Source organism: Cyprinodon tularosa, unplaced genomic scaffold (assembly GCF_016077235.1).
Source record: "Cyprinodon tularosa strain WSP-4 unplaced genomic scaffold, ASM1607723v1 ctg225, whole genome shotgun sequence".
In the NCBI taxonomy this organism is placed as follows: Eukaryota; Metazoa; Chordata; class Actinopteri; order Cyprinodontiformes; family Cyprinodontidae; genus Cyprinodon; species Cyprinodon tularosa.
In genome coordinates, this window is record NW_024038839.1 from 14,805 (window position 1) to 42,244 (window position 27,440).

At 41.0% G+C, this 27,440-nt stretch overlaps 1 protein-coding gene across 1 annotated transcript; it reads right to left on the bottom strand.

Moving 5' to 3' along the window:
* Positions 1-15,461: 15,461 nt before the first annotated feature.
* LOC119784407 (zinc finger protein 638-like) lies at positions 15,462-25,583 on the bottom strand. Its single transcript, XM_038286448.1, has 9 exons — positions 24,121-25,583; positions 20,635-20,696; positions 20,358-20,396; positions 19,042-20,248; positions 18,028-18,089; positions 16,452-16,490; positions 16,115-16,363; positions 15,814-15,993; positions 15,462-15,652 (listed from the first exon to the last, which is right to left on the bottom strand). Exons 1-9 carry the CDS (start codon positions 25,534-25,536, stop codon positions 15,637-15,639), a joined length of 3,270 nt encoding a protein of 1,089 aa, XP_038142376.1. The 5' UTR covers positions 25,537-25,583; the 3' UTR covers positions 15,462-15,636.
* Between the last annotated feature and the right edge of the window lie 1,857 nt (positions 25,584-27,440).

Consider the following 27,440-nt stretch of genomic DNA (forward strand, 5'->3'; position numbering starts at 1 on the left):
CCATGTTAAGGACTTAAATAAGAATAAATATCGCTTTTAGTCCAGTCTTGCTGCCTCTACTTAATTATTTAAATTGTCTCGAGACAGAAACACTCAATTTTGGGTTTTCATGAGCTGTATGCCAAAATCATCCTTATTAAGACAATTAAAGACCTGACATATTTCAGTTAGTGTGCAATGAATCTAAAATATATGAATGTTCAAGTTTTATTATTATATTATGGAAAATAATGAACTTTATCACAATATGCTAATATTTTGAGAGGAACCATATGAGCTGTGCATTGCTTAAGGTCATTGAAAAAGAGAACAGTTAAATAAACTTTCCATTTCCATGCAATGTTTTGAATATTTGGCTGTGGTTATTTTTTCTCCTTTGGATTTGTTGGTATTGAGATGCCAAGTTCCTCAACATTGAAAATCTAATTTTGTTTTGGTGTTAACCCCATATTGGTATTAATTTTATTATTGCATTGTTGAAGATTAATTACTGATCATTTTATTGTCTGTTTTAAATAAATGTTACATCTGTTCATTTCTATATCTGTTCACCCTTTTTGTAAGTCAGCCAGATGGACATTCTGATGCTGAAATTTGAGGACTAGCAGAGAGGCTCCAGCATCACCTTATATGAAAATGCTATATCCTATGTAAGAAGGGCCAAATGCTGACTGGGGGCTTTTGGGGAGACACCTCCTGGCTGAGATTTAGATTAAACTGGACAGCATGCAGAAGCTCTTTGCCATTTAGCTGGTTCCACTGCTGAGTGGTCAAGATGAAAAAAGGGCCTGAGATAGAAAGTGAGCTCTTCCTCTGCAATTTGTGCTTATGTCAGTGATTTTGTTAAACATGGCTGGAATAAATCCTATTAATGCTTATAAAACACAGTCCAATAAGTACAGTAAGTGGGGCCCATGAAAATCCTTTTTTCAAGTTTTTATTAATTTGACCCTCTGATTAACTGATGACATAATTTCTTTCAAATGTGTTGATAACATAATTTCAGAGACTTTATAACTTTTTTCAGTCCTAAACCTAAACCCCTAGCCCAAAAAGAGAACTTTTCCTCATGAGGGCCAGTTGTTGGTCTCCACAAGTACCTGTAATTTCAGAAAATGTGGCACATTCCTCAGAAATCGTCACTAAAAGGTAACAACTACACCCCCCAAACAAAAACACATATTTGTTTTGCTGTATGCAGTGAGGACCATGTGTTGACTCCCATTGACCTCCATTGATTTTTAGTAATTTTCAACCTTTTCTATGGCCTAACCCTAACCCTAAAACTAATCCTAAACCTAAACATTACTAATGCATATATCAACATAACCCAATAAACCTAACCATTAGCAAAATAGCTTGTGAGAACCAGCAAAATGCCCTCACTTTGCAACAACTGGTCCTCAATTTGATGGGGAAATTGGAAAAATGGTCCTCACTCTGATGGCTAGACAGGTATACACACACGCACACACACTTGCAAACTACTCAAGTAGTACTTCTCTTTCTTTCCAACTTAACTGTAACACAACTTCATAATATGAGGATTTTATTTTTGTATTGAGAATAAATCAAATACCAACTGAATTATTTATACAGAAGATCACATTTAAGACAGCTGCTGCACATAAAATACATTTCACAGGAAGAATGGCATAAAGTTCATTTTCTTAACTCCATGCCATTCTTATGTAAATATTTCATCAGCATTTAATTTCACCTATCAATGACATTACAGATTTTTTAATTATGTTTATTTCTTAAATCTATGGCCTAACTATAACAATCTTTCATAGAGAATGTTTTAAAAAAGGACACAAAACCTCCTACCTTTTGAAGAGGACGCCATAAAATAAAAAATCTAACTATCAAGTTACATAATTGTTGCTGTCAGAGGAAACACCAGTTCTTGATTTTCACGATGCTGCTGAGGACCAGTGGTGTTTGAAGGGCTGTTGTAACTCCTTTTATATTGTAATTGCTAATTTCACTTTCTGTTTCTCTTTTTATTCTGGGTTTTACAAGAAATCCCAACTGTATACAGTAAATGAACCTTACACTGCTCACCTTTTTTTTCTTCTACCAATTTTGGGTCAGAATAAAGTTCATAAAAAATAAAAAGGTTTATAAACAAAGAAATGTGCTTCTGGGTGACAAATGAAAACATTATACTAAATAAAATAAATGGATTTCAATAGAATGAGCTTGATGCTTTCTTGTCAATTGAAGTTACAGGTGTGAAATATTCCTACTGCTCAGAAATTGATTTCCTGACCTCTCAAAAACAGCACCCATTAGGCCTACTCATTCTGTTCACATTTACATGCCTGTTTGACTTCGGTCATAAGATATTTTTGTTCTCCATTATTATATTTGCAGAAGAAGTTTGTTTGGTGGTTAGCAAGTATAGAAGAAAAACTATAGACAAATTGGACTATACCAGAGGTCTGTTTTAGCCCACCTTAGAATCCAGGTTGAAATAATGTTCATGTGTTTTCTTATATGCTCATTACATTTCGCTTACCAAATTATGACCAAAAGTTATTTAAAGAGACTGCTAGCTAGTTGAAAAGGGAGATTTCCTCTCCAATATCACTACATGCATGCTTGGTGTGAGGGATTGCAGAAAGTCAGTGAGTCCTTGCAATCAGCTAGTTTTCCTTGGAAGCATTTTGAACAATCCGATTGGCATACCTGTATAAATACATGTAGTTAGATAATACTTTCCTAATTGCAGCTCTTCTCTGGCTGACTCTTTCCAGGTTGAAATAATGTTCATGTGTTTTCTCATATGCTCATTACATTTTGCTTACCAAATTATGACTAAAAGTTATTTAAAGAGAATCCTCATGTCTGCTAGCTGCTAGCTCACTCAAAGATGGCAAAGAGTGAATTATTCCATCCAAACATTTTCTGTCATGCTTATCCCAAGCAGGGTCGTGAGTGGTGCTGGTGCCTAACTTCAGCTGTCTACGGGTGGTAGCCAGGGTCCACCGTGGACAGGTCGCCAGTCCATCGCAGGGCAACACAGAGACAAACAGGACAAACAACCATTCATGCACACAGTCACACTTAAGGAGAATTTAGAATCATGTTTTTGTACTGTGGAAGGAAGCCGAAGTACCTGGAGAGAACCCACACATGCTGAGGGAGAAATGCAAACTCCATGCAAAAAACCCCTGGGCCGGGAACAGAAACTCAAATCTTCTTGCTCCAAGGCGATAATGCTACCCACTGCGCAAAAAAAATTCAAATTTTTCTAAATTAGTTAAAAGCTAATCGGATAACATTACAAAGTCTCTGAGATTAACTTTGGCTCTCAAACATAAAATCCATGCTCAACAACATAATTAATATGTTGATTAATTATTTTAAATATATGGTAAATCTACAAAAACTCAATCTAAAACACTAAAGGACACTCTTCAATGCAGATTGTTAGAGCTAGTGCCTGCGTATTAAAGAGAAATGTGTTGTTTTAAAGTCTATATAGTCTATTATAGCGATGAGTGATTAATTAAAGTAGTTTCATATTCGCTATGGATGCATTTAAACCACTAAAGAGTGACACAATCACCATGAATGAGGAAGGTGAAGCATAATTGTTAGTAAGAAAAAAAACAAAAAAACAAGCCCTTATCAGGAACTAAACTGGATAAACCTCACTGGGATGATTTCTGTTGTTTCCTTGTATTTTAACTTTTCTTTATCTTTAAACAGTTTTACTTTCTGTCTTTAGCTACCTTTCACCTGCATATCTTTTGGTTGTACAATCTTTGCTTCCTCAACAGTGTCATGTTTGGTTTAAGGTGTCTAACCCACATGCAGAACACTCAGAGGCAGGAGAAAAGTTCAAAGATTTATTGATGAGTTTCAACACAATAAATTAACAGGTCCAACAGGAAACTCGTTTGGTCACGAGTGGGTTCTGAAAAGCACACTGATTTAATCAGATCCAGGACTGGTCACGAGTGGGTTCACTGCAGAGGGGGACAGAGGAGTTAGCGGAGATCCAGGTATTTTGCAGGATGTGAGTGTGCAGGTCTGTGTAATGTTTCTTATCTAAATGAAGAAACTTGGGTTCGTAACTGAACTTATTTATTACTGAAAACGAGTCGAGAGGATACAGGTAAACCGTGAAGTAAACATTCTTCATCTACGGATAACTTGCAACACACAAACATATCCAAGGGGTACACCAGTGTCTGTGGCCCTCTGGTGTTAGGAGGTAAAACTGCAACTCCTTAACTTATCATCACATCCCCTTTTTTTTCTAGAAATAATAACATTACAAATAAACAATTTTACAAACACTCTCTATACTTATTATAAGCAGTTTGAATCTGTATATTATTATGTTCTTGTAATCTCACATATATATATAACTATGAACTCTTTTTTTTTCTTTTAACTTAACATTACTTCAGAAGCAACATAAACTATAACTCAAAATTCAATGAAAAGGATACATTTCATAGTCCTTATAGATTCAGCCTGTCAGGTGCCTTGACAGTGCGTGATGATCTTCTCAACACTGGTAAGTCAGTCTCCACAGCTCTCTGGTGATCTTCCGATGGTGGATCGTCTGTTGCGGTGGAGGCTGGATCTCCCAGTCTGTTCTTGCCATGTGTGATGTGTCTTGTGTTTTTAGCAGACTTCTTCGATTTCTCCTGAGGACTTGACCATCTTCTGTTTTGACGTTGTAAGATCTTGGACTCACTTCCTGAAGAACTGTTGCTTTTTTACTCCAGGTGCTGGAACCGTGTATTCTTACTGTGTCATGCCTAGCCAGTGGTACTAAGCTTTTTGTTGACTTGTCATAATTGGCTTTTTGTCTCCTTTGAAGATGTTTTTGTTTCTGTTTCACTTCCTTTTGTTTCGGTTCAGAGGTGTATGGAAGTGTGGTGCGTAGTCTGCGTCCCATAAGGATTTCTGCAGGGGACAGGCCATGCTCAAGAGGCGAAGCTCTATAACTCAGCAGAGCTAAGTATGGATCTGAATGACTTTCTTGTGCTTTCTTGAGCAGCTGCTTAACAATGTGCACACCTTTCTCTGCCTTTCCATTTGATTGAGCATACAGGGGACTAGAAGTCACATGACGAAAGTCATATTCTTGTGCAAAATCCTATACACAACTTGAGGAATCCCATGCCTGGCAAAGATGGATTTCATGTGTTTAATCACACAGGCCGCAGACATGTTGGGGAGCAGTGCAATCTCTGGATAGTTGGATAGGTAGTCGATTACAAGCAGGTAATTCTTTCCATCCAAGTAGAACAAATCAGTCCCAACTTTTTGTCAGGGCTCGTCAGGTATTTCTGTGATTATCATTGGTCTTTTGGCTGCTTAGCTTGATGTTTTAGACATGTTATACATCCTGACACCATTCTGTCTATATCAGCATTTATGCTTGGCCAATAGATGGAGGTTCTAGCCCTTCTCTTGCACTTTTCCATGCCTAGATGTCCTTCATGTAGTCTTTTTAGCATGTCTGGTCTCAGAGACTGAGGAATGACTACTCTATTCTTTCGCAAGAGCAGTCCATTAACAAAGCTCAGCTCCCCTCTAATGTTGTAGTATTGTTGACACTCATCCCGTGGCCAATGTTCTTTTATCAGTTGGATGACTCTCTGTAGGACGGCATCCTTCTTGGTTTCATCAGCGATGAGTCTGGATTTCATATCGGACATGGGCAGTGTCTCAGTAATCAGATTCACATGAAGGTTCACTTCATTTTCCGTGGAACACTCGGCCTGCTCCTCCTTCTCTGTGGTTGCCCTAGACAGAGCATCAGCTAGCACTATGTGCTTCCCTGGTGTGTAAATCAGTTCGAAATCATAACGTTGTAGCTTCATCATGAGCCTTTGAATGCGAGGTGACATTTCACTGAGGTTTTTCTTGATGATTGCAATTAACGGTTTGTGGTCTGTCTCTGCCACAAACTTTGGTAGACCATACACATAGCCATGGAACTTTTGGAAACCGTACACCAGTCCTAAACACTCTTTTTCAATTTGAGCGTAGCGGCACTCAGCACTTGTCATTGTTCTCGACGCATAGGCGACAGGCTTCCAGTCTTCTCCACATGCCTGTAGTAGAACGGCTCCAATGCCATCCTTTGATGAGTCGGTGGATATCTTTATTTTTTTTGAAGGATCGAAAAACGTCAACACTGGCTCTGTTGTGAGAGTTGTTTTTAGACGGGACCATTCTTCCTCATGTTCAGATGTCCACTTAAACTCACACCTGTCATGCAGTAGCTCTCTTAAGTGCACAGTCTTGGAGGATAAATTTGGAATGAATTTTCCAATGAAGTTGATCATACCTAATGCTCGCAGCACACCTTTTTTGTCTTCAGGTCTAGGCATTTCCAGTATCGCATTGATTTTACTTTTGTCTGGTTCCACACCGGCTGGTGACAGCTTGTCACCCAGAAAGGTGATTTCTTTTACTCCAAACTGACACTTGGATCTGTTCAGTTTCAGCTGGTACTTCTGGACTCTCTGAAGCACTTTGATGAGCCTTTCATTGTGTTGCTCCAGTGTGGATCCCCATAAAATCAGATCATCGACATACACACGTACACCTTCTATGCCCTCAATGATGTGCTCCATCGTTCTGTGGAATACTTCTGGAGCAGAGCATATGCCAAAAGGCATTCTCTGGAAGCAGTAGCGCCCATACGGTGTATTAAACGTGCAGTACTTTGTGCTGTCCTCATGCAGTTTTAACTGCCAGAAGCCTTGTGAGGCGTCTAATTTACTGAAGTATTTGGCACCCGCCATCTCACTTGTTATTTCATCTCTGGTAGGTATTTGATAATGTTCTCTTTTTATATTGTTATTCAGATCTTTTGGATCCATGCACACACGTAGTTCTCCATTCGATTTTCTGACACACACCATCGAATTGACCCATTCTGTGGGCTCTTCCACTTTCTTTATCACACCCAGTGACATCATTCTATCTAGTTCTTGCTTCAGCTTTTCTCGTAGAGGAGCTGGAACACGCCTGGGAGCATGGATGACTGGCTGTGCATCATCCTTCAGTTGTATCTTGTAGGTGAATGGTAAAACTCCAAACCCCTTGAAGATGTCTGGATATTGGTTCACTATTGCCTCAACACTGGTCTGGCTAGTAAAGTTATTAATGCAGTAAACCCTCTTCACTAAGCCTAAATGTTCACATGCAGCGTCACCTAATAATGAGTCATGTCCCTCCGGAACAACTACAAACATCAGGTGGTGCTCTTTTCCTTTAATTTGCACTTTAAGTTTGCATGTGCCTTTTGTGTCAATGTGGTGTCCATTATAGGCTTTGAGCTTCACTGAACTTGGATGGATGCGTGGTTTCACCTTCATTGCTCTGATGTCACATTCACTAATTAAATTTGCCTTTGCTCCTGTGTCTAATTTCAGCGGAATAACTGCACCGTTTATCTCCAGAGGCACAATCCATTTGTCTTTTCTAGCACAGGTTGCATTTTTGCTCTGTTCAATGTCTTTTGGCTGTGCTGCTATGCTATCTTCAGCTTGTGCTACCATCCCAACAAAGAATGAATCAGCAAGCTCCGTTTCTTCCACTGTGTGGACTCTATCACTGCCACTCTGTTTTCCTTTGGAAAAGCATTGCTTAGCAAAGTGATTCTTCCCTTTACATTTGCTACACGTTTTGCCAAATGCTGGGCATTGCTTTGGTGCATGCTGATTTCCACATCTCTTGCATGAAAACATCTCTGTCACATTTGGTTTTTTGCTCATTTTTTTCTGTTTCTGCATTTGCTTTACCGCAGCTACGGGAACACTTTCCTGTTCCTTCTGTCCACTGAATGTTTTTGCATGCAGCTTAGCCAGTTCACTTGCGTTACCAATTTTAATAGCCTCCGGCAGCTTTAATTCGGGCTCTCTTAGTAACCTCTCTCTCACTTTTTTGTCATGGACTCCAAACACTATTTGGTCACGAATCATTGAATCTTTCAGTTCTCCAAAGTTACATGTTCTGGCTTTCAATTTCAAGTTCGTCACAAAAGCATCAAAACTTTCAGTTTGCGATTGCATGCGGGACCGGAACACATACCGTTCAAATGTTTCGTTCTTCTTTGGTGAACAGTGGTCATCAAATTTTTCCACAACTTTGTCAAACTGTTCCTTGTGCTCCCTTGCAGCAAACACAAACGTATTAAATACCTCCAAAGCCTGGGGTCCCGCGATGGTAAGAAGCAGTGCTATTTTCCGCGCGTCTGGCTTTGTGTCCAGTCCCAGCGCTTGCAGGTACAAACTGAATCGGTGCTTGAAAGTTTGCCATTCACAGTCCACATTTCCAGTCCAATTCAGAGGTTCTGGCGGCTTCACACAATCCATGACTTCTGTTGGACCACTCCTGGTACCATGTAATGTTTCTTATCTAAATGAAGAAACTGGGGTTCGTAACTGAACTTATTTATTACTGAAAACGAGTCGAGAGGATACAGGTAAACCGTGAAGTAAACATTCTTCATCTACGGATAACTTGCAACACACAAACATATCCAAGGGGTACACCAGTGTCTGTGGCCCTCTGGTGGCAGGAGGTAAAACTGCAACTCCTTAACTTATCATCACAGTCTGTACCTGTTCTGGAGTAGAGCAGAGCGGCTGAGGGGGGGAACCTTGAGGTTCCAGAGGCTGTCGGCAGGCTGAGGGCTAGGCGGAGGCAGAGCTAAGTTTGAGTGCTGGCAGATCACAGATTGGGGTTTCTTCCCAGAGTCTTCAGAGGGCGGGCAGGCAGATCTTTGACAGGAATAATTCTGCAGAGTCCTTCTGAGAACGGACAGGCAGATCACCGGCAGAGAAACTCTTCAGGGTTTCAGGTTTCAGGCACATCCAATCTAGGAAGCAGAGAGGAGAAAACAGATCAGGTTCAGGTTTTCAGGGAGTCAGAGGTTCAGACAGGCTGGTTGGCTCAGGCTTGCTAACCGTTACTGGCAAACACTCTGGCACTGGAGAGAGGTCCTCTGCCTCCTTAAATACGGATCTCCTGATGAGCAGATGAGCGCCAGGTGGTGCAATCAGCTCCGGCTCCAGGAGATCTCTGGTGGAGAAAGTGGACAGATCTCCAGATCCCAACAAACAGCGGTTTTGAGAGTGCGCGCAACCACGCATCATGACAGAACGATCCGGCCAACAAGCTAGCCCAGCAGACTCCCAGCACGCTCTCCTGGATAGGTCCGCTCAGCGCCGTCAGCTGCCTTCCGAATTGGAGGAGCTACTGCAACTCTACTATAAGGTAGCGGCCGCCTTGGATCCTGAGCCTGCTTCGTGCCCTCCTGAGCCCCCTGAGCAGGACTTAAGGGAGGGGATGCACCGGAGTTTTTGGTGGGATGTTCGAGAGTTCGAGATGGAGCTGAGTCGAATTGTTGAGGAGTCGAATCTTCAAGTGCAGGAGACCAGGGGACGTCTAAGGATTTGATTCGAAGCCACAATCGGTGGCCTCCTCAGTCCCGGATTCGGAACCGCAATGGGCGGGTTCCCCTGTTCCTGACCGGGAGCCGCAATCTGCGGCCTCCCCTGCTCCTGACCGGAAGCCGCAATGGGCGGCCTCCCCTGCTCCTGACCGGGGTCCGCAACCAGCGGGCTCTTCTGTTCCTGATGTGAAGCCGCAATGTGCGGCCTCTTCTGTTCCTGATCCGGAGCCGCAATCTGCAGCCTCCTGGGTTCCTGCGGAGCCACAGTTGGTGGTCTCCCCTGCTCCAGGGGTGGAGCTGCAGTCGGCGGCTTCCCCTGAGCTTCCTCCCGAGCTGCAGTCGACGCTTTCCTCTGAGCTTCCTCCTGAGCCACAGTCGTCGGTTGCTGCCGAGCCTGTTGCTGTGTCGCTGAAGCTGAGACGGCGTCCTCCTCGACGCTTCCCGCAGCAGCTGAGTCGGCGTTCACCTCGACGCTCCCCGCAGCAGCTGAGTCGGCGTTCACCTCGACGCTCCCCGCAGCAGCTGAGACGGCGTCCTCCTCAGAGCTTCATGCAGCAGCATAGACGGCGTCCTCCTCGGAGCTTCCTGCAGCAGCAGAAACGGCGTCCTCCTCGGAGCTTCCTGCAGCAGCAGAGATGGCTTCTTCCTCGGTGCTTCCTGCTGAAGCAGAAACGGTGTCCTCCTCCAAGGCCCCTGCAGCTTCTGAGACGCCGGCCACCTGAGACTCTGTCCTGCTGCCGGTCACACGGCCGGCCACCTGAGACTCTGTCCTGCTGCCGGTCACACGGCCGGCCACCCGAGACTCAATCCTGCTGCCGGTCACACGGCCGGCCACCTGAGACTCTGTCCTGCTGCCGGTCACACGGCCGGCCACCTGAGACTCTGTCCTGCTGCCGGTCACACGGCCGGCCACCTGAGACTCTGTCCTGCTGCCGGTCACACGGCCGGCCACCCGAGACTCAATCCTGCTGCCGGCCCCACGGCAGGCCACCTGAGATTTAGCCCTGCTACCGGCCCCTCGGCCGGTCACCTGAGACTTTCTCTGTCCTCGCCCACCCTAGGTGGGTTGTTTTGAGTTCTGGTTCCTGATCTGTTTTTTGTGCCTGGCCCCCCGTGCCTGTTTCCCCCTCTGTTCGCCCTAGGTGGGTTGTTTTGGTTTCTGTTTTTTTTGTTTTTGGGCGTCTGGTATCCGCCCTTGAGGGGGGGGTACTGTTGGGATCCAAGGGTTGCCCTCCAGAGGGCGGTGTGGATCCCATTCTGTAGCTTCTGTTTCTGTTTGTATCCCTTCTTCTGGGCTTCTGTTTCTGTTGGGATCCAGAGGTTTGCCCACCAGAGGGCGCCATGGATCCTCTCCTGGTAGCTGGTTCTCAGCGCACAGCTGTTTCCCATCAGCTCTGCTGATTAACCTCTCCCCATATAAGCTGTGTGACAGCTTCACTCGTAGCCGGATCGTTTCCAAGCTTCCAAGCCTAGCCATCTGTTCCCAAGCCATGTAGCCTGTGTTACCCACAGCCATGTGTTAGCCATTGTTTCCAAGCCTTGTATTCCCAAGCCATGTGTGCCCTGTACGGTCATAGCCTCCTCATGCTATGCCCGTTTCTGACACAGGGACTCTGTAGAACTCTGCCTGTCTGAACCAGCGAACCAGTGAGTTTTTGAGTTAGTTTCTGATCCCTAAGTTAACCTGTTTTCTGTGCTCTCTGCCTCCCAGGTGGGAGACCAGAGCCAAATAATAAACATTGAACTTTGATCCTGCCTCTGAGTCTGTGGAGTTCTGCATCCTTGGGCTAGCAACCAACCACGCATCATGACAAAACCTCACTGGGAAGATTTTATTGTTTCCTTGTATTTTAACTTTTCTTTATCTTTAAACAGTTTTACTTTCTGTCTTTAGCTACCTTTCACCTGCATATCTTTTGGTTGTACAATCTTTGCTTCCTCAACAGCGGTTTTGAGAGTGCGCGTGTGTGTCTGTCATTATGGACCTATTGATGCGTCAAGGTGACAAGTTGCTTTTTTACCTCAAATAAAAATTTTTTGTCTGATAGAAGAAGCCTAGTTTACGTTTGAGTTTTTTGACAAAACATTCAGCATGAGGCTCAAAGGTAAGGTGGTTGTAATCAACTGTCGCTGATGTAACTGACAAAGGGTCCCCCAATGGCTGTTCACCTAACCTCCGTAGCTAAAAGGGAGACATCCCTGCAGCTAACCCCTTGCTAAGTTGCCTCTTATTATTGCATCAGATTAATCCAAATGTTTTTGAGAGCTGCTGCTGGGCGAACGGACTGGACTGAAGACGGGGCCTGGAGAAAACTGGAACATCATACTTCCCCCTCTTTCATCTGATGCTTAATAAGTGCTCTGCTTCAGTGAACTAAGTAGAATAGATAGTAGTGTTGGGGTTTTATACTCACCAAAATTGGAGCACATCAGCAGTCAGTCACAGACATTAAAAATCATCTTTGTTCATATACCAGCAGCAAGTTGCGTTGCTAAAGAGACTTCTCTATTATGAGAACAATAGAGCTGCAACACTTGGTCATATGCAAATGTTCCCCAGAAAGAGGGCTTAACAGCATTGGTAAATAAAACAGATAAAATCAAATGGTCAAATTTGAGATAAACATGTTTATTGCAAAAAAAAACCCTTTGAGCCGAAACTGACATGCTGTTTTTGCTACATTGCAATATTTTCTATTGCTGATTTTGAATTTTCCTTAGAATATAGCAGTGAATCTGATGTATCTGTTAAAAAATATCTAAATGTTACTTTTTTCCAAAAACCAATTGTTTTCCATTGCCCTAATGCAATGAAAAAGATTATTCCTCGTAGTCAACTTTTGAGAAATGGTTCAATTTGCAGCATTGAGGAAGCTTTAGACATACAGGCAAACATAAAGTTATGATGACTAGCTATGGAAAAATGTTTCAGGGAAGTAAAAAGTCTGCATTGGTATGCACTATTAGCCCCTCTAAACTTCCTCTAACAGGGAATCACACACTGTAGGCTATTGTCTACTACATTTTCTGTGCTTTCTAAGGCATGGCAAGTTTATTTGCATAGTACAATTCTGGTAATTCTAAGTGCTTTACATGAATCAAACAATAAGGTAAAATAAAAGCAGAATAAAGGCAAGTAAAAATGAAAACACAATAAAAGCAGGTAATAAAGTAAATAAAACTGCTGGACCAGAAATTTAAATTATGATACCTCAGTTAACAATTTAAAGGTACAGTAGGAGATCTTTTCTGACACGTTTTTTACCATGTGGCTTAAAGATCAGTGAAATGGAAGGTCTGGAAGTGAAACTAAAATAAATGGTCCCCACTACAGTGAGAAATCAATGAATAACCCAAACCAATCGTAGTACACAATTTGTTCCTGACATGTCAATCATGGTCGTCTGCTTGTCACGCCCCCGATGCGCGTACCCTGACACATGAACGAATCGACCCCCCAATGCTCATGCAGGACATTATGGCTGGAAGCTAGCCATTGCTATGTTACGTTCAGAAATATGATGACCAGATTTGGGTTTCTGAAAAGGAGGGGGTATGCTTCCCCTCACCTGCCTTACTGTGCTTAATGCATGTCCCACATTTCTTTTGATATCCAGTTTTTGCTGCTAAGCTTTCCTGGAGCACAGCATGCAGAAGCAAGTGCCTGGTTCGACTAACTTCCTGCACCAGGTGCTAAATGGCTTGTCCGTGACCTGCAGCCATGCCCAGCACCATTTATTTTGGAGACTTTAACTATGGTTGTGACATCTTCCCCGGAGTTCATGAACTGCATTGTGCCTACTCCATGCAATTCTCTATTGTCCTTCTCTCCAAACACAGTTTCATTTATTTAATTTTTGACTTTTTTACACATCTCTCCATTGAATGGAGCCATAATAGAATAGAATAGAACTCAACTTTATTGTCATTCCACTGTCACAAGTACAGAGCAACGAAATGAATTCTCTGTATTTAACCCATCTCCTTGGGGAGCAGTGGGCTGCCATTGTGCAGTGTGGGGTTAAGGGACTTGCTCAGGGACCCAGAGTGGCAGTGGGGGATCGAACTCACAACCTCAGGATTCAAAGCCCTATGCCCTAACCACAAAACACAGAGAGTGAAAAGTTAAAACATGTTGAATCATGAAATACAATCAGTGTTAATTTAAGGCTATTACAATCAAAAGACATACTTATTATTAATTCTCTGGGTTGTGGGGTTTCCCGCTCTGATGCACTGTTTCCAGCTGAGGTGATAGGAAGTGGGTGGTCTGGCGCTGTGGCTTCAGCGTGTAGTACCAGTGTAGTTTCGGAGCGCAAGACAGTGAGTGCTCATGGGGGAGCATCAGGTGAAACTATTATTACAGATGCATCAAGATGGTCAGTGCACTGTCGTTCTTCCTTTGGAGTAGATGTTTTTATAACGGATAGTTGAAATTCAGAAAGTAAACTCTTTTTGACCTTATAAAGAGTCAGTTGAACGCTTCTGACTCGGCTTAGGTCGGGCTTCAGGTCCGGCTTCTGGTCTTGCTTCTGGTCAGGCTTCAGGTCGGGCTTCAGAAGCTTCTATTAAACCTAGAGGATTTAATATTGATTTAATAAACAATAAAATAGGAAAATGGTTAAAACAACTCAATAGTAATTTACAAGATATATCAAAATCAATTTGAATAAAAGGTTTAAATATATCCTACCGTAGTCCATTGGTACAAAGAGAGATCGTTATCGACCATTTCGAATGCAATGGGTTCTAGGAAATAATTAAAATATATATCGACATGATCCTGAGACAGAACATATAATCCCAGCCCACAGGGTTTATTAGAGTGAGAACAAGTTGTTATTTCTGACAAAAACTAGTGTGCTCAACTTATAGCTCCAAAGCAAATTTCATGCTCCATGAAATTGCCCAAATGGAAAAGCAAAGAACTGTAAGCCCAAATTACATGTGTGATACATTATTTTAAAGCTAACACCTTCTAGTTTCAGAATATATACCTGAAAGGTAAGTAAAACACAGCCCAAGCTGCATCAGTTCAAACATGAATCAAAGTTGTTTTTTTATTCCCGAAAATAATAGGTCTTTTTTTAACAGCAGTTATAAAGACATGCTTGCTTGTTGTGGCTGCTTTGTCATGGTGCATTTTGACATGCTGCTAAATCTGTGTTAATTGTGCTTTGGTGCTTTAATTTCAGGTCTCAATAATAGAGTTACTGCTAATCAAAATCACAATTTCATGCATAAAAAAAATGAAGATAACATTCTGGATATCCAGAAATCCAATTACTGACATCAGTAATATTTCTACTAGTAGAAAAATAATTACAAATATCAACTACTGATATATGACTAGTTAAATTGGAATTTCATATATCTAAATTTGAATAATGCCTATCTAAAATGCAGTTTTAGGTATTAAGAAACATATTTTTATATATATATATATATATATATACAAAAAAATAAATAAATAATAATAATAAAAAAAAAAAAAAAAAAAAAATATTTTTTACAAAAAATTGGAAAGAATAATGGGGCTCCATTTTAACATAAAATAAGCAGGCTGACTGGTCATATCTCTATTATAGATGGCACTAAAGCATTCTAAATGGTCACATTTACAATGTTCCTGGTCAGAATTATATTAAAGATCTCCCTCATTACATTTCTACCAGTAGAATTATATTTTTTAGTAATCTTGAATCAAATTTATACTTGTAAGAACTACATTTCAGATATCTACAAATCTTTACCTATTTTAAAGGGCTGGTTTATCATATATTTGTTTGACCATATATGTATTTCCGACATCTTTAACAGTATTCCTCCTATCTAAAATGAACATTTTAGATATCAAAATGTAATTCTCATGAGTGCCAAGACCCTGACAAATACAGGAAGTATAGGAGCTAAGCTCTCAGCTTTACATAACAGCCGGAATTTCCTCATTAACACCAATAAACAAAAAGTTTATCTTAAAATAAGATGGAGCTAAAGAACAGATGATACAAACAAAATATAAAGAGAAAAAGTTTTGCATATATTGTTTATTAAACTCTTATAAAACATAAAAACTGTGTATCAAATTGTGTTTTAACTGCAACCAATGATTAGGCAGGGAGTGGGCATCATTTCCATCCTATTTATAAGGTCCTGGTTGATGATGCTGCTGAATGGTGAAGAGGATGCTGACTTCATCCTGTCAAAACTCTTTTAAAACAAGAGGTAGACGAAAAACAAACAAAACAGATTAGGAAACAGCCAGTCAAAAAAGTTAATTTTCGAAGACTTTTGCGACTACTGTAAGGATAAATACAAAAAAGCATTTGCTTTTTTAACGACTAATCCCATCTAACATCTGCTTATCATACCTGATGTTACTCATGTCTATTTTCCTCACTCCTCTCTGTGGACAATCAACCCCTGTAGGTTTGTCATAATAAGGTTTATTTTTGGTCTCTCGTACCGGAGGAGGACCGTCTCCCATGGCTTCTTGAATGTGAGCAACACTGAGTGGAGCGGGATACTCCATTGCGTTGAGAGACTGAGATCTAACGAAAAACAGCAAAATATGACTTAGCAAATTCATCTATCATTAACAAAAAAAAAATTCATTAGTCCACTATTTAATGTGATTCCAATCAACTGTGTATTAATAATCTTCTGACAAACCTCTGAGCGTATCTATAGCTGTAAGGTGATCTGGATCTGCTGATGCTCCTCCTTCTTCTGCTTCTGGACCCACTGCGGCGGTGGCAGCTGGACCGTGATCTGCACCTGGTCCTTGACAGTCGGCCATCCGGGGAATGGTGAGAGGGCAAGCTGCATGAAGAAGAGCGGGAACGACTTCTGGATCGGATTCTTCCACTCTCTGAGCCGTAATAATGACGAGGGCTGAGTGATGGTGAACGACTGTCGGCACTTCAACGATAAAAGGAACCGCATAACCAAAGAAATTCATCACATAGGAGGGAAAATGTTCACTTTGTGTAACAAAGGTGATTTTTACCAGAGTATCGGAAGAACGTCTCCATCCCATTGTGGATATCTGTGGTAAAGGAAAAAAAAAATCATGTATATCCTTAAAATGCTGAAGAACATATTTGTAGAGAATGATGTCATTTTGTTATTTTAGTATTGAGGGTTCTCGCTGCTTTTTCTCAAATGGGGAGAAGTTTCGTTTCACAGCATGTCACAGAAAAGCTGTAGGATGCGTCAAGATTGGGAAGCTTTTATGAAATGGCAAATATCACACAAACAGGTTGAATTCCCTCTTATGTTACATTGGAAAGTATATGAACAAAATGATCATTAGTATGATTCATCTTCTAACATAAAGCACTTTGTTCTCCTCCTTCTCCTTATTAGTTTAAAAAATATCTCCTCTGCCATTATGAGGCTGTTGTTTCTTTGAGTTTGACAGCTAAGCATCTTATAAAGTATATATACATGAAAAAAAACTTTTTCTAACTAAGTTCTTCTTTTTCAAAATGTTGGTTTGATCTATAACCAAATCTTTAACCTTTGAGTTGCTTTAGCTTAGCATACACACTTGTAGAAAGATGCTAATATACAGAATAACAAGACACTTTTTCTTTTTCATTCTAACAGTGAGGGAGACTGACTTTTTTTCTATTTCCTTTGTCCGTAACTGAAACTGACATGATAGTGACGCTGATGCGAGGAAATACATTGAGAAATCGCCACACAACACAATGCTGCCACTACCATGCTTCACAGCAAATGTAATGACCAAATGTATACACTTTTTTTTTACAAACTGTGATCTGTTTTTGAGTAGTGGCTTCTTTCTCACATAGTAGCCTTTCAGTCCCTGTCTGTACAAATTTGATTTGCTTCGTCATTAGTTACCTCTATTATCAGCTCCTTCAGCTACAATTATGAAGATGGAGCAACACTAGTTTCTGTCAACAACCACCTTCCTGTTGCCGGGGCTGATTTCTGAAAATCTTTCCATGATGTGACACAAGGCAGCAGGGTGTTTGATGTGTTCCTTTAAATATATCCACATTGATGTACCTCAGTTTAACTCCAATGAAGTGAATTAGGAAATAGGGGGTAAATTACCGGTGATGATCCTTATGGCTGTGCTTCAGGGGTCTATAAATAACTTTGTTAGCATCCTCCATGCAGCTCATTCTTTGCCTTTTCTTTTTTGCTTCATATAAATTCTTAACTTGCTTTCTAAGTGTATCACTCCTTTTGTTTTTCTGTTTTTAAGACCTATATGAGTGGTTTTGTTTTTTCAAATTAATGCGTATTTTAAAGTTTTTGATAAACACTATTGCAACTGATCGTTACTAAAAAAAGACCTTTAAATACTGTGATGAATTTAGCAATAATATGCATAATTCTTTGCCAGATTGTTTAAAATACATAATAATCCAAAAACATAAACTTTTCAATTTTACCGTTTTTATTTTACATTGTAAAATATTATATTTTATCTATAGATTTAGTTTCAAACACCTGAAATGCAACTGAAATAATTACTCATAATCTCATAATACAGAAGGGCACTAAATGTAAATATTTAAAAGAGGAAGACATCGGCTAGGACTTACTGGGCCCGGAGGATTCCACAGCTCTCAAGGTGAAAGCTGCTGTTCTGGTGAAACAGCCAATCCTGGGAGCCAAAATAAAAGCATGTTTACACAGATTAAATTCAATCTTAAATGCAAATCTCTTTACATATAGTAAACCATTGTGGTTTTGATTAAGGAGTGCTTCAGATTAAGGGCCCTACAAACATAATAATTCCTGTTTTTCCCATGCCAAGTCGCACTCCATTCACATTATTGAATGGGGTTCAATTAGATAGACAAACACAAAGAAACCAGACATCAGGCAGACGTTTTTTTTTTTAAACAATGATAAATTTGAATAATATCGAAATGTATTTAATCCCCTTAACTTCGACATTGTGGTCTCAGAGGCTTTCTTATGGGTAAACATCTGGGTGTAATTCTAAAGCAGTTTGAATTCAGTTCCACAAAGTCATCAACTATTAATGGATTGTAAACCATTTTTGCTCTCGATGTAACAGGATGAAACAAATGCACACAGTTTTAAGTATAAAATAGAAAACTAAAAAGGTCATGATAAGTCTTGATAGAAGCTGCTTTGTTCATTACCATCCAAGTAGAAGATGAATGGAAATAAATACAGGAGATTGTTTAGAGCAAACTTTTCAGATTCTGAAAACTTGGGCCTGAGATGCAGGTTCTCCCACCAGCAGGAAAATGGTTTAAATATCTATGCCAAAGGGCCTAGTCAAAGTCCATACACAAAACCAAACCAAGAACTTCAACAAGACTTGTAAAGACTTGTGAAGTCATGCTCCAGACTGGCCAAAAACGGTTTAGCCGCTATGTGTACAAAGCTGTGTTTTCATATGAATAATTATTAATAAAATTTCCCAAAAACCATATTGATATTTTTTGTCTAGCTTTTCTCCTCCCTTTGTATATTTCTAACACATTAAAAAATGTATGAAAAAAATAGGACCATTCAAAGAAGACTATTAAGAAATTCCCTTTGCAACCTTAGGTATGATGAAGCAAACCTAGATCACTCACCTGCATGTAAGGACATTCCTTGTTGCAGATAGAGCAGGTATGTGGAAAGGTTCTCGGCGTGGCTGCTGCATAGTCTTTAATCATGGCTAGCGTTGGCAAGTAATTGGACAACGAGCCTTTAATAAGGGCTGGTTTGCTTGGAGAAATGCATGGGGAAGCCCTCCTAGCCTTGGATTCACCTTTAACACTTTGTGGATTCTTCCTTTTCAGCTTTTTTTTCGTGTTTTTTTTCTCCATCTGGACCTTTGGCTCCTTTACAACAGCTATTGCTCTTTTACCTTGACTTTTTTTCTTTGTACTTTTTGGATCTGAACCGCTGGGACAAGCCTCTTTTTTCAATTTTGACGCTGACATTGCACCAGACTGAGGTTGTTTTGAAGCAATTTGCTTGACCTTGAGAGGCTTTGCAAGCTTATTTTTCAGTTTGTCTTTCAGTTTTTTATTCTGATCACCATCTGGTTTATTCACGGGCCGATTCTTTGAGTCCAAATTGTTAGTTTTGATGTGTTTCACATTTTTTTGCAGCTTTTTCTTCTTACAAGGATTGGGCAAAGGATTATCCAGAGGTAAAATATCTCCGCCTGTCTTGTTGCTTTCCTTACTGCTCTGCTTTAACTTATCTTCAACAATATTAGAATTAGAAGAAAGCTTGTCGTTGGTCCCTTTAAGTGGTTTCAGAGGCCTTTTTTTCAAAGATGTCTCAGGTCTGTTTAAACTGTCGGTTGAAGTCACACTTGTGTTAGGTTTTGGTTCAGAGGGGCTTTCTGTAGCTTTGGCTTTTTTCTTCTTTTTTAGGAAAATCTGACGCAAAATCAGATGTAGATTTTCAGGAGTGACCTGATCCTCTGCATAGGAGTCAAGCTCTTCTAAGTCTTCTTTCTCAAGTCCAATTATCTGAAGAATCTTAGCTGCTGACTCTGGAGTGTATTTTACTTGATGGGAGTCCGCAGGAGAGTTGGAAGGGGATCTGCTTCTGGAGCTGAGCTGTTTTTTCTTCAACCTTTGGTTTGACCCGGGGCTGTGTGAGTGGGAACGCGATCTCCGCACTGTGTCTTTAGCCCGAGAACCGCTACCGGACTCCTCCCTTCGACCCTCAAAACCTGGATTGCTGCTGGTGCCATTTGAGTGGGAACTGCTCTCTGGTTTGCTTTTTTGTTGACGATGTTGTGAACCGTCACATATGGCAGACCCTTCTTTGGTATTTTTGCTTTTAAAAAATAAAAAGGAGGACAGGAAAAAACATCAGATTTCAGAGGTCAGACCACTATTAATCTGCATCTCCTGCAGTTTGCTTCACTTTAGATGACAACTTTTACCTGTGCAAAGTTTCTGTGTGACCAATCCAATGAGGGTATCTGTTGGACCAAAAATATCCATTACATCCATCAGAACAAAATATTTACTCACAGATCTCGTGACTTTAATTAGTCTGCTAAACCTCAGAGTACAGGATTAGAACAATCTCAAGAAAAAAAAGGATGCAAAACTGTTCTGTCCAGTAATTCCTGCAAACTGTTGATTAGCATATAGAAAACCATCAAATAGTAAGACAAATACCGACAAACAACTACCAAAAAACAAGTAACAACTGACTTTATCTTGAAGATTTCGACGTTCTTTAGGTGGTTCTTGTTTGCCATGTGGTTGTGCCAAACCTTGTAGAGAGAAAAAACACAAAACATTTAAAATGTATTTTCCAAGAACCCTAGATTAGGTAATATAACAACTTCTCTAGTCTGTACTTTTTAGATATCAGGGTTTATCACATAAAAATGAGGTCGCTTCAAAACACAGACCAACCTGCATCAGTTCGAACATGACTCAAAGTTGTTTTTTTATTCTCGGAAATGATAGGTTTTTTTTGAACAGCAGTAATAAAGACATTCTTGAGAAAAAGCAGGTTTTATTGTATTAAATTTGCTCTACATCATGTCAACCACAAATGCAGAAAATTTCAGGTCTCGAGCTATATGTATGGACCTTTTGTTGTCAGCTTGGAGCTGGGTGAAATGGCTCCACCTGCTGGTAAAAATTTTACCGGCGGAATTTCATGCATTCTGAGTTATTACCCCCACTTAAAGGAATAGTACACCCAAAACATGGTTAGCCTTCATTTTCTACTCACCCCCATGCTGAACAACACTCTGGAGTACTTTTTTGATATCTCAAATGCATCTGGAGATCTGGGAGGCTTCTTGCTGTCTGCTGACATTCAAATAATGGAGGTCTATTGTGCCAGAGACAGAAAGGTCCATAAATGTCCACAAAAAACGTGTCAAAATTCCTCCATACTGCTCGTCCAATGTATTCCAGGTGTCCTAAGTGGGTAGCATCCACAATTTACTCGAAACGAAGTCATTTAGAATGTTTTTAGAGCATAAACAGTAGTGTATAGGATTTCCTGAAAGCGCGCGCCTGCGAGTTCACGACGCTACGGAAACCGCGGCAGACCAAACCAGATGAAAGTGCGCATTCAGCTCGGCAAAGAACTCATGCTCTTCCTCAACTCTGAAGTCCTCAGACATTTTTCTTTCGTTGTTTCTTTCTTTGCACAGGTAAACAGCACATTTCTTCTTCTACGCTTGCATTATCGGCAGAGCAGACGCTGAATGCGCACTTTCATCTGGTTTGGTCTACCGGCTTCCGTAGCGTCATGAACGCGCCGGCGCGCGCTTTCAGGAAATCCTATACACTACTGTTTATGCTCTAAAAACATTCTAAATGACTTTGTTTCCAGTAAATTCTGGATGCTACCCACTCAGGACACTTAGAATACATTGGACGAGCAGTATGGAGGAATATTGACACGTTTTTTGTGGACTTTTATGGACCTATCTGTCTCGGGCACAATAGACCTCCGTTATTTGAATGTCAGCAGACAGCAAGAAGCCTCCCAGATCTCCAGATGCATTTGAGATATCAAAAAAATACTCCAGAGTGTTGTTCAGCATGGGGGGTGAGTAGAAAATGAAGGTTAATCATGTTTTGGGTGTACTATTCCTTTAAGGTCCACCGGGTCGCCTTTTAAGAGGATTTAAAAAGTAAAAAAAAACAATCCACTGGATTTGGTTTCCAAATTTGAGGATGTTTCGCTTCCCATCCAGAAAGTTTTTTTAATTAATTTTTTTCAGCAAAGACTCAAGCGCTTCCCTCACCTCAGACACCTGAGGCGCTCCGAGGCAAGCAGAGAGACATAGTTTACGTTCCCACAGCAGCCTGAAGTGACCCAAATCAGATTTTCTTTTTTGCCCAAATGCGACTTGTATCTGATCTTTACCTGACCTTCCCTCAAACTCCAAGCGAAATTCCCTCTAACTTCCAGCCACAAAGACCCCCTCTTGCATAATTTATTACTCTGACTCCACCATTTCACTGAATTACAGGATCTGAGCAGAAAATGGTGCTTTTCTTTAGATTTTAATGTCCACAGATCATGACAGAAGAATATTTTAGTAGAATTATTGATATTTAAAAAGGAATTGTAAGGGACCAGCCAAGGGCCTATCAAGGAAAGTGGGGAAATTTTGAATGCCTGCAACTGTAAAAGTCGCATATATTTGGAAATGTGAATGACCAAGCAAAGAATTCAGAATTGAGCATTAATGCCTGCAGTGTGAACGTAGCTATAATCCCTCAGTCTTGTCCTGGGTCGTCCACTCGGCATCCCAGTGGGACGTGCCCTAGGGAGGCGTCCAGAGGGCATCCAATAAAGATGTCTGGGCCAACTCAGCTGACTCCTCTGCATGTTGAGGAGAAGTGGCTCTACTCCGAGCCTCTCCTGAATGACAGAGCTCTCCACCCTATCTCTACGGTAGATCTCAGCCACCCTGCGGAGAAAGCTCATTTAATCCGCTTGTACACAGGATATAGTTCTTTCAGTCATGATTCAGAAATCATGACCATTGGTAAGGATAGTAACGTAGACTGACCGGTAAATAGAGATTCTTGCCTTTTTTCTCAGGTCTCTTTTTAACCACAAAAGACTGGTGCAGTGGGCGCTGCAGCCGCTACTATTCGCCTATTGATATCCTGTTCCATTTTCTCTTCAGTCATGAACAACAAACTCTTCCACTTAAGGCAGGAACTCTACGGTTAGGGCCTAAGCATAGAAATCGTGTCTATATTATTAACCGGACCGCTAAAACAGGGCAGCCCTGTCGGAGTCCAACACGCACCGGGAACAGGCCCGACTTAAGCTAATCTATTTCTTTTGGTTAATTACATAAAAAAACAAACTTTACACCTAAAATCAGTATCTCCAATCTTTGAGCTATGCAACACCCACATAGTTATCACCCAAACCTAAGCATTGACGATCCAGCATATAACTATACAAGCCATGGTAGGTGAAGTCGGGGATGTCCGATGGATTGCAGTCTTGAATAAAAGCTAGCAAGCATTATCAGGAGGTCCCTACTCTAAAAGAACTATCAGTAGGAAGCATCCAGGCTCTTTTTCATCTGCTTCCTTACTTCCAGCACCATTTGCAAAGCAACTATGGTGACTGTTGATGCACATCTGCTTTGGCCAAAGAGTGGTTGCCCTTTAATAAATTCGGATGCAGCCAAAAGCTATACATTTAGGTGAAACTAGTGTCTGTCATTGGTAGTTAAACCCATTATCTATTGCAAAGGACTACTTTTCAAAATGGATGACTTGAAGATTACTTTATTTTATTCTTGAAAACTGATTAAAAATGTTTGCATACATTGCATTAAAATGTGGAACCTCATGTTGTAAGCCTCCGGTTGAGGATAAAGAGATGATAGTTTATTTCTTAAAATACAATAAATTTCCTGCCACTTGATATTCCTGGCTGCAATGGACTAGCAACCTGTCCAGGGTGTACCCTGCCTCTCGCCCGTAGACAGCTGGAGATAGGCACCAGCAGCCCTTGCGAGCCCGCTTAGGATAAATGTGACAGAAAATGGATGGATGAAACATCGTGAGGGTAGGACATTTAAATGAGAGGAAATTTTTCAATTTTACATATAATTAGGCTAATTTCATTCTCTACATATTGATTATATGTAAATATACTCTAAAAAAGGAATGAAATCTTGAAAAGCATTAGCTTACCGATAAGGTCTCAATTTTCTTGACACAGAGAGAACACGTATGCGGAAATTTGCTCGGTCGGACTCCCTCGTAGTCGTCAATCTCACTAAGTGTTGGCAGAGGTTTTGCAAAAGACTCCTGGACTTCAGCCGGTTTGCTCGACACTGCTTCAGCAGAACCTTGATGTCTCAATTCTTTTGGAGTCTTTAACATTTGATCATCCAGTCGATGTGTCCCAATGTGAGTTTGAAAACCAGTTTTCTCACTCGCAGACTTCTGATTAGTCAGCTGCTTTGACTTGTCCTTATTGACCACCGTCTGATTTATTTTCATTTTAACAGGATCTTTCTTCGAACGTTTAGGATCTAAATGACAGTTAAGAAGACCAGAGACTCGGGGGGAGGATTTGGGGGATTTAGACATCACCAGGTGACCTTTCTCTGGTTCTTTTAAAGGAGAACATTTTGGGACTTTATTTGGGAGAAGTTTTGTCATCCTCTCACAGGACTTAGCCTCCAGTCGTTCAGACGGGTCACGTACCACTTTTATTAAAGAAGTCATATCTGAATCCAAAGCATCTGTACTAACCTTATCTGTTTGAAAGCTGTCTACACTCTGACTGCTATCATTGCTGTTCTTTTCAAGCTCAGAATGCCGATAGTCAATCCCTTTACTCGTCTTCAGAATGCTTCGTAGTTGAGGATGGGGTTCAGAAGGCTTTCCTGTAGCTCTTTTTTGCTTTTGAATATAAATCTGCTGCAAAATGTAAGAAAGACTTTGAGGAGTTATCTGATCCATAGGGTAAGAGTGAAGTTCTTTCAAGTCATCTTCTTTGAGGCCAAACCTCTGAAGGATTTCAGCAGCTGATTCTGTAGCACCGTTCATTTTATTGGAATCAATCGACAAAGTTGATTTGTTTGGAACTGGATTCTGGGAATGATCTAATCCAGGGATTGCTTTAGTGTTGTCGACCCTCTCTCCACTCTGATTATAACAGGATGTAAGAGATAAAGAAGGACATTTGGGTGCATCAGTCTTGGCAGCTTGTCTATATATAGGCAACCAGTCTGAAGAGGCATTGTCACTGGCAGCACTGCGGTCTGTGTCTCCTAGAGATGTTGAGGATGTTGCAGATGAGGAAAATTCCTTTCTCTGTCTTATGCCAAAGGCACCCTTCAAGTCCAAAGGGTCCCGTTCTGCGCTTTCACTCCTAAGAACTGAGTCCTCTAACCGTTCTGTGTTATTATTTGATATGGGTTTGTTTTGACCTGACATGTAGCTGGCAACAATTACAGATGAAGCTCCAGAGGAAGACAAACTGTTTGCAGATCCAACACTAGAAAACCCATTGGGAATGTCTTTCATTGGTGGAAAATTACGGATCTGGGTGAACAGTTGGTTTCCTGAAAGACTGGTGTTAAAGAAGGGGTGAGACATGGTGTTAGCAGACTCTTGAAGCTCCCTGCAGAGGCTGATCTTATCAATTATCTGGCAGGTCCCCTTTAACTGTGCCAATCAGATTGGTCTGGGTGGTAATCCATTCAAGTCTGTCGAAAACGTGAAGATTTACCCTAGAATAAAAGAACACATTTTTTTGACAGGTGTTAAAATGAGAGGTCAAAGGGGTCTCGTGGAAAAAAATTAGAAGAAAACTATTTTTTTTAAATGTCATGTAACAAACAGGGGAGTGAATTTGAGAGAAAATACATTTTGTAAAATCAACTTCGATTAAAATATTTGTCTGTGATTCAGAATTCACCTTATTAAAATAGAAACAACAGTTCTGCCTTGCTGAAACCTTAGGTCTGTTAAATTGCAACAGATATTCACTCTCCATCCAGAGGAGGGGTCACCAACCTCTTTCAGGCCGAGAGCTGCTTCATGGGTACTGAGTCATAGGAAAGGCTACCAATACTGACCTATAAACTGGAGGGATCAGCATTGACCTTAACTTCATACATAATAAACATGTTTTTATTGGGAGGGAGGGAAGGAAGGAAGAAGGGAAGGAAGAAGGGAGGGAGAAAGAAAGGAATGGAGTGAGTGAGAAAGGAAGGATAGAAGGAGGTATAGGATGGAATGTGAAAGGCAGGAACAGAGGGAGAATTTGGAGGAATGGAGATAGGAAAGATGGAAACGAAAAGAGAGAGTGATCAGTATTCACCTAAACTTAGGGCTGGGTATTGTTCAAAAATTTTCGGTACCAGTACCAATACCAATACCTTCACTTCGATACGGGTTCCTGAACGATACTTTTTTCGATACCAGTTTTATAATATCAATTCGAAGAAAAAGAAAATTACACAACATAAAAAAGTACAAATCTTGAGTTTTATTTTAAGCTCTGATTTTTCCATTTACATTTTTCCTCTTACATAAAAAAAAAAAATCAGTGTCTAATATTCACTGTAACATTGTGAGGACCTTTTTACTTAGCAGTTTACCATGTCTGACAAACAAGCCCGTTGAATGGGATCCTACTGACAGCGCACCGCTGGTATGTGGGGGTCTGAGCGGCTCCGACAAAGAATATTGGAAGGCTGATATGGATGAACTGACTGCAGTGATTAAGTTTTCAGGTGGATTTTCCCACTTAAAAACATAATAAAACTACTTTATTCCCACTGATCACAGCAAATATAGCTGCAAGGCAGAGAAAGGATAGAGTAGCTCCGCCCAACGCGCATCAGAGCCACTTTTGCACCGCGCAGCCAGAGCAGCAAAGCAGCTTCAGCCGCGCGTGAGAAGCTGGTACAAGCATCAAAAAAGGAAGCAGCAGACGTGATTTTGCTTCTCCTGCTGCGTCCAGTTTGAAATTGCAGCATTATTACAGCATTACTCCGCTCTGGCTTTGCTCTGCCCACGGGCTGCTGAGAGGAGGATGGTGGCGCCGCCTGCGGTCTGCTCTTCTTGCAGTCAAACACCGAGCAACTTTCTGCTCTTAAATTGTTTCCGTGCACGATGTATTGCATTGCGCACTATTAGCATCAGTCTTAATAAAGTGAAGCCACACTTTTGACCTGGGGGGCATTTTAAAGGGGTTCCGCGACGCTCACAACCAGTTCACAACAGAAACACATGAACCCTGGCTGTAGGCGTGACCACCTGTGTATTTTTCCTGGATGACGCAATCACGTTAAGCGTTACAGCCAATCACCGAAACTTGGTACCGAAAGACGAGGCATGTTTCGATACTCTGTAGAACCAAAGCATTTCGGTCGGTACCATAAAAGAACCGAAGTTCGGTACCCAGCCCTACCTAAACTTCATACATAATAAATATATTTTCAATGGATGGAAGGAAGGAAGGAAGGAAGGGATCAGCGTTCATCCTAACTTCA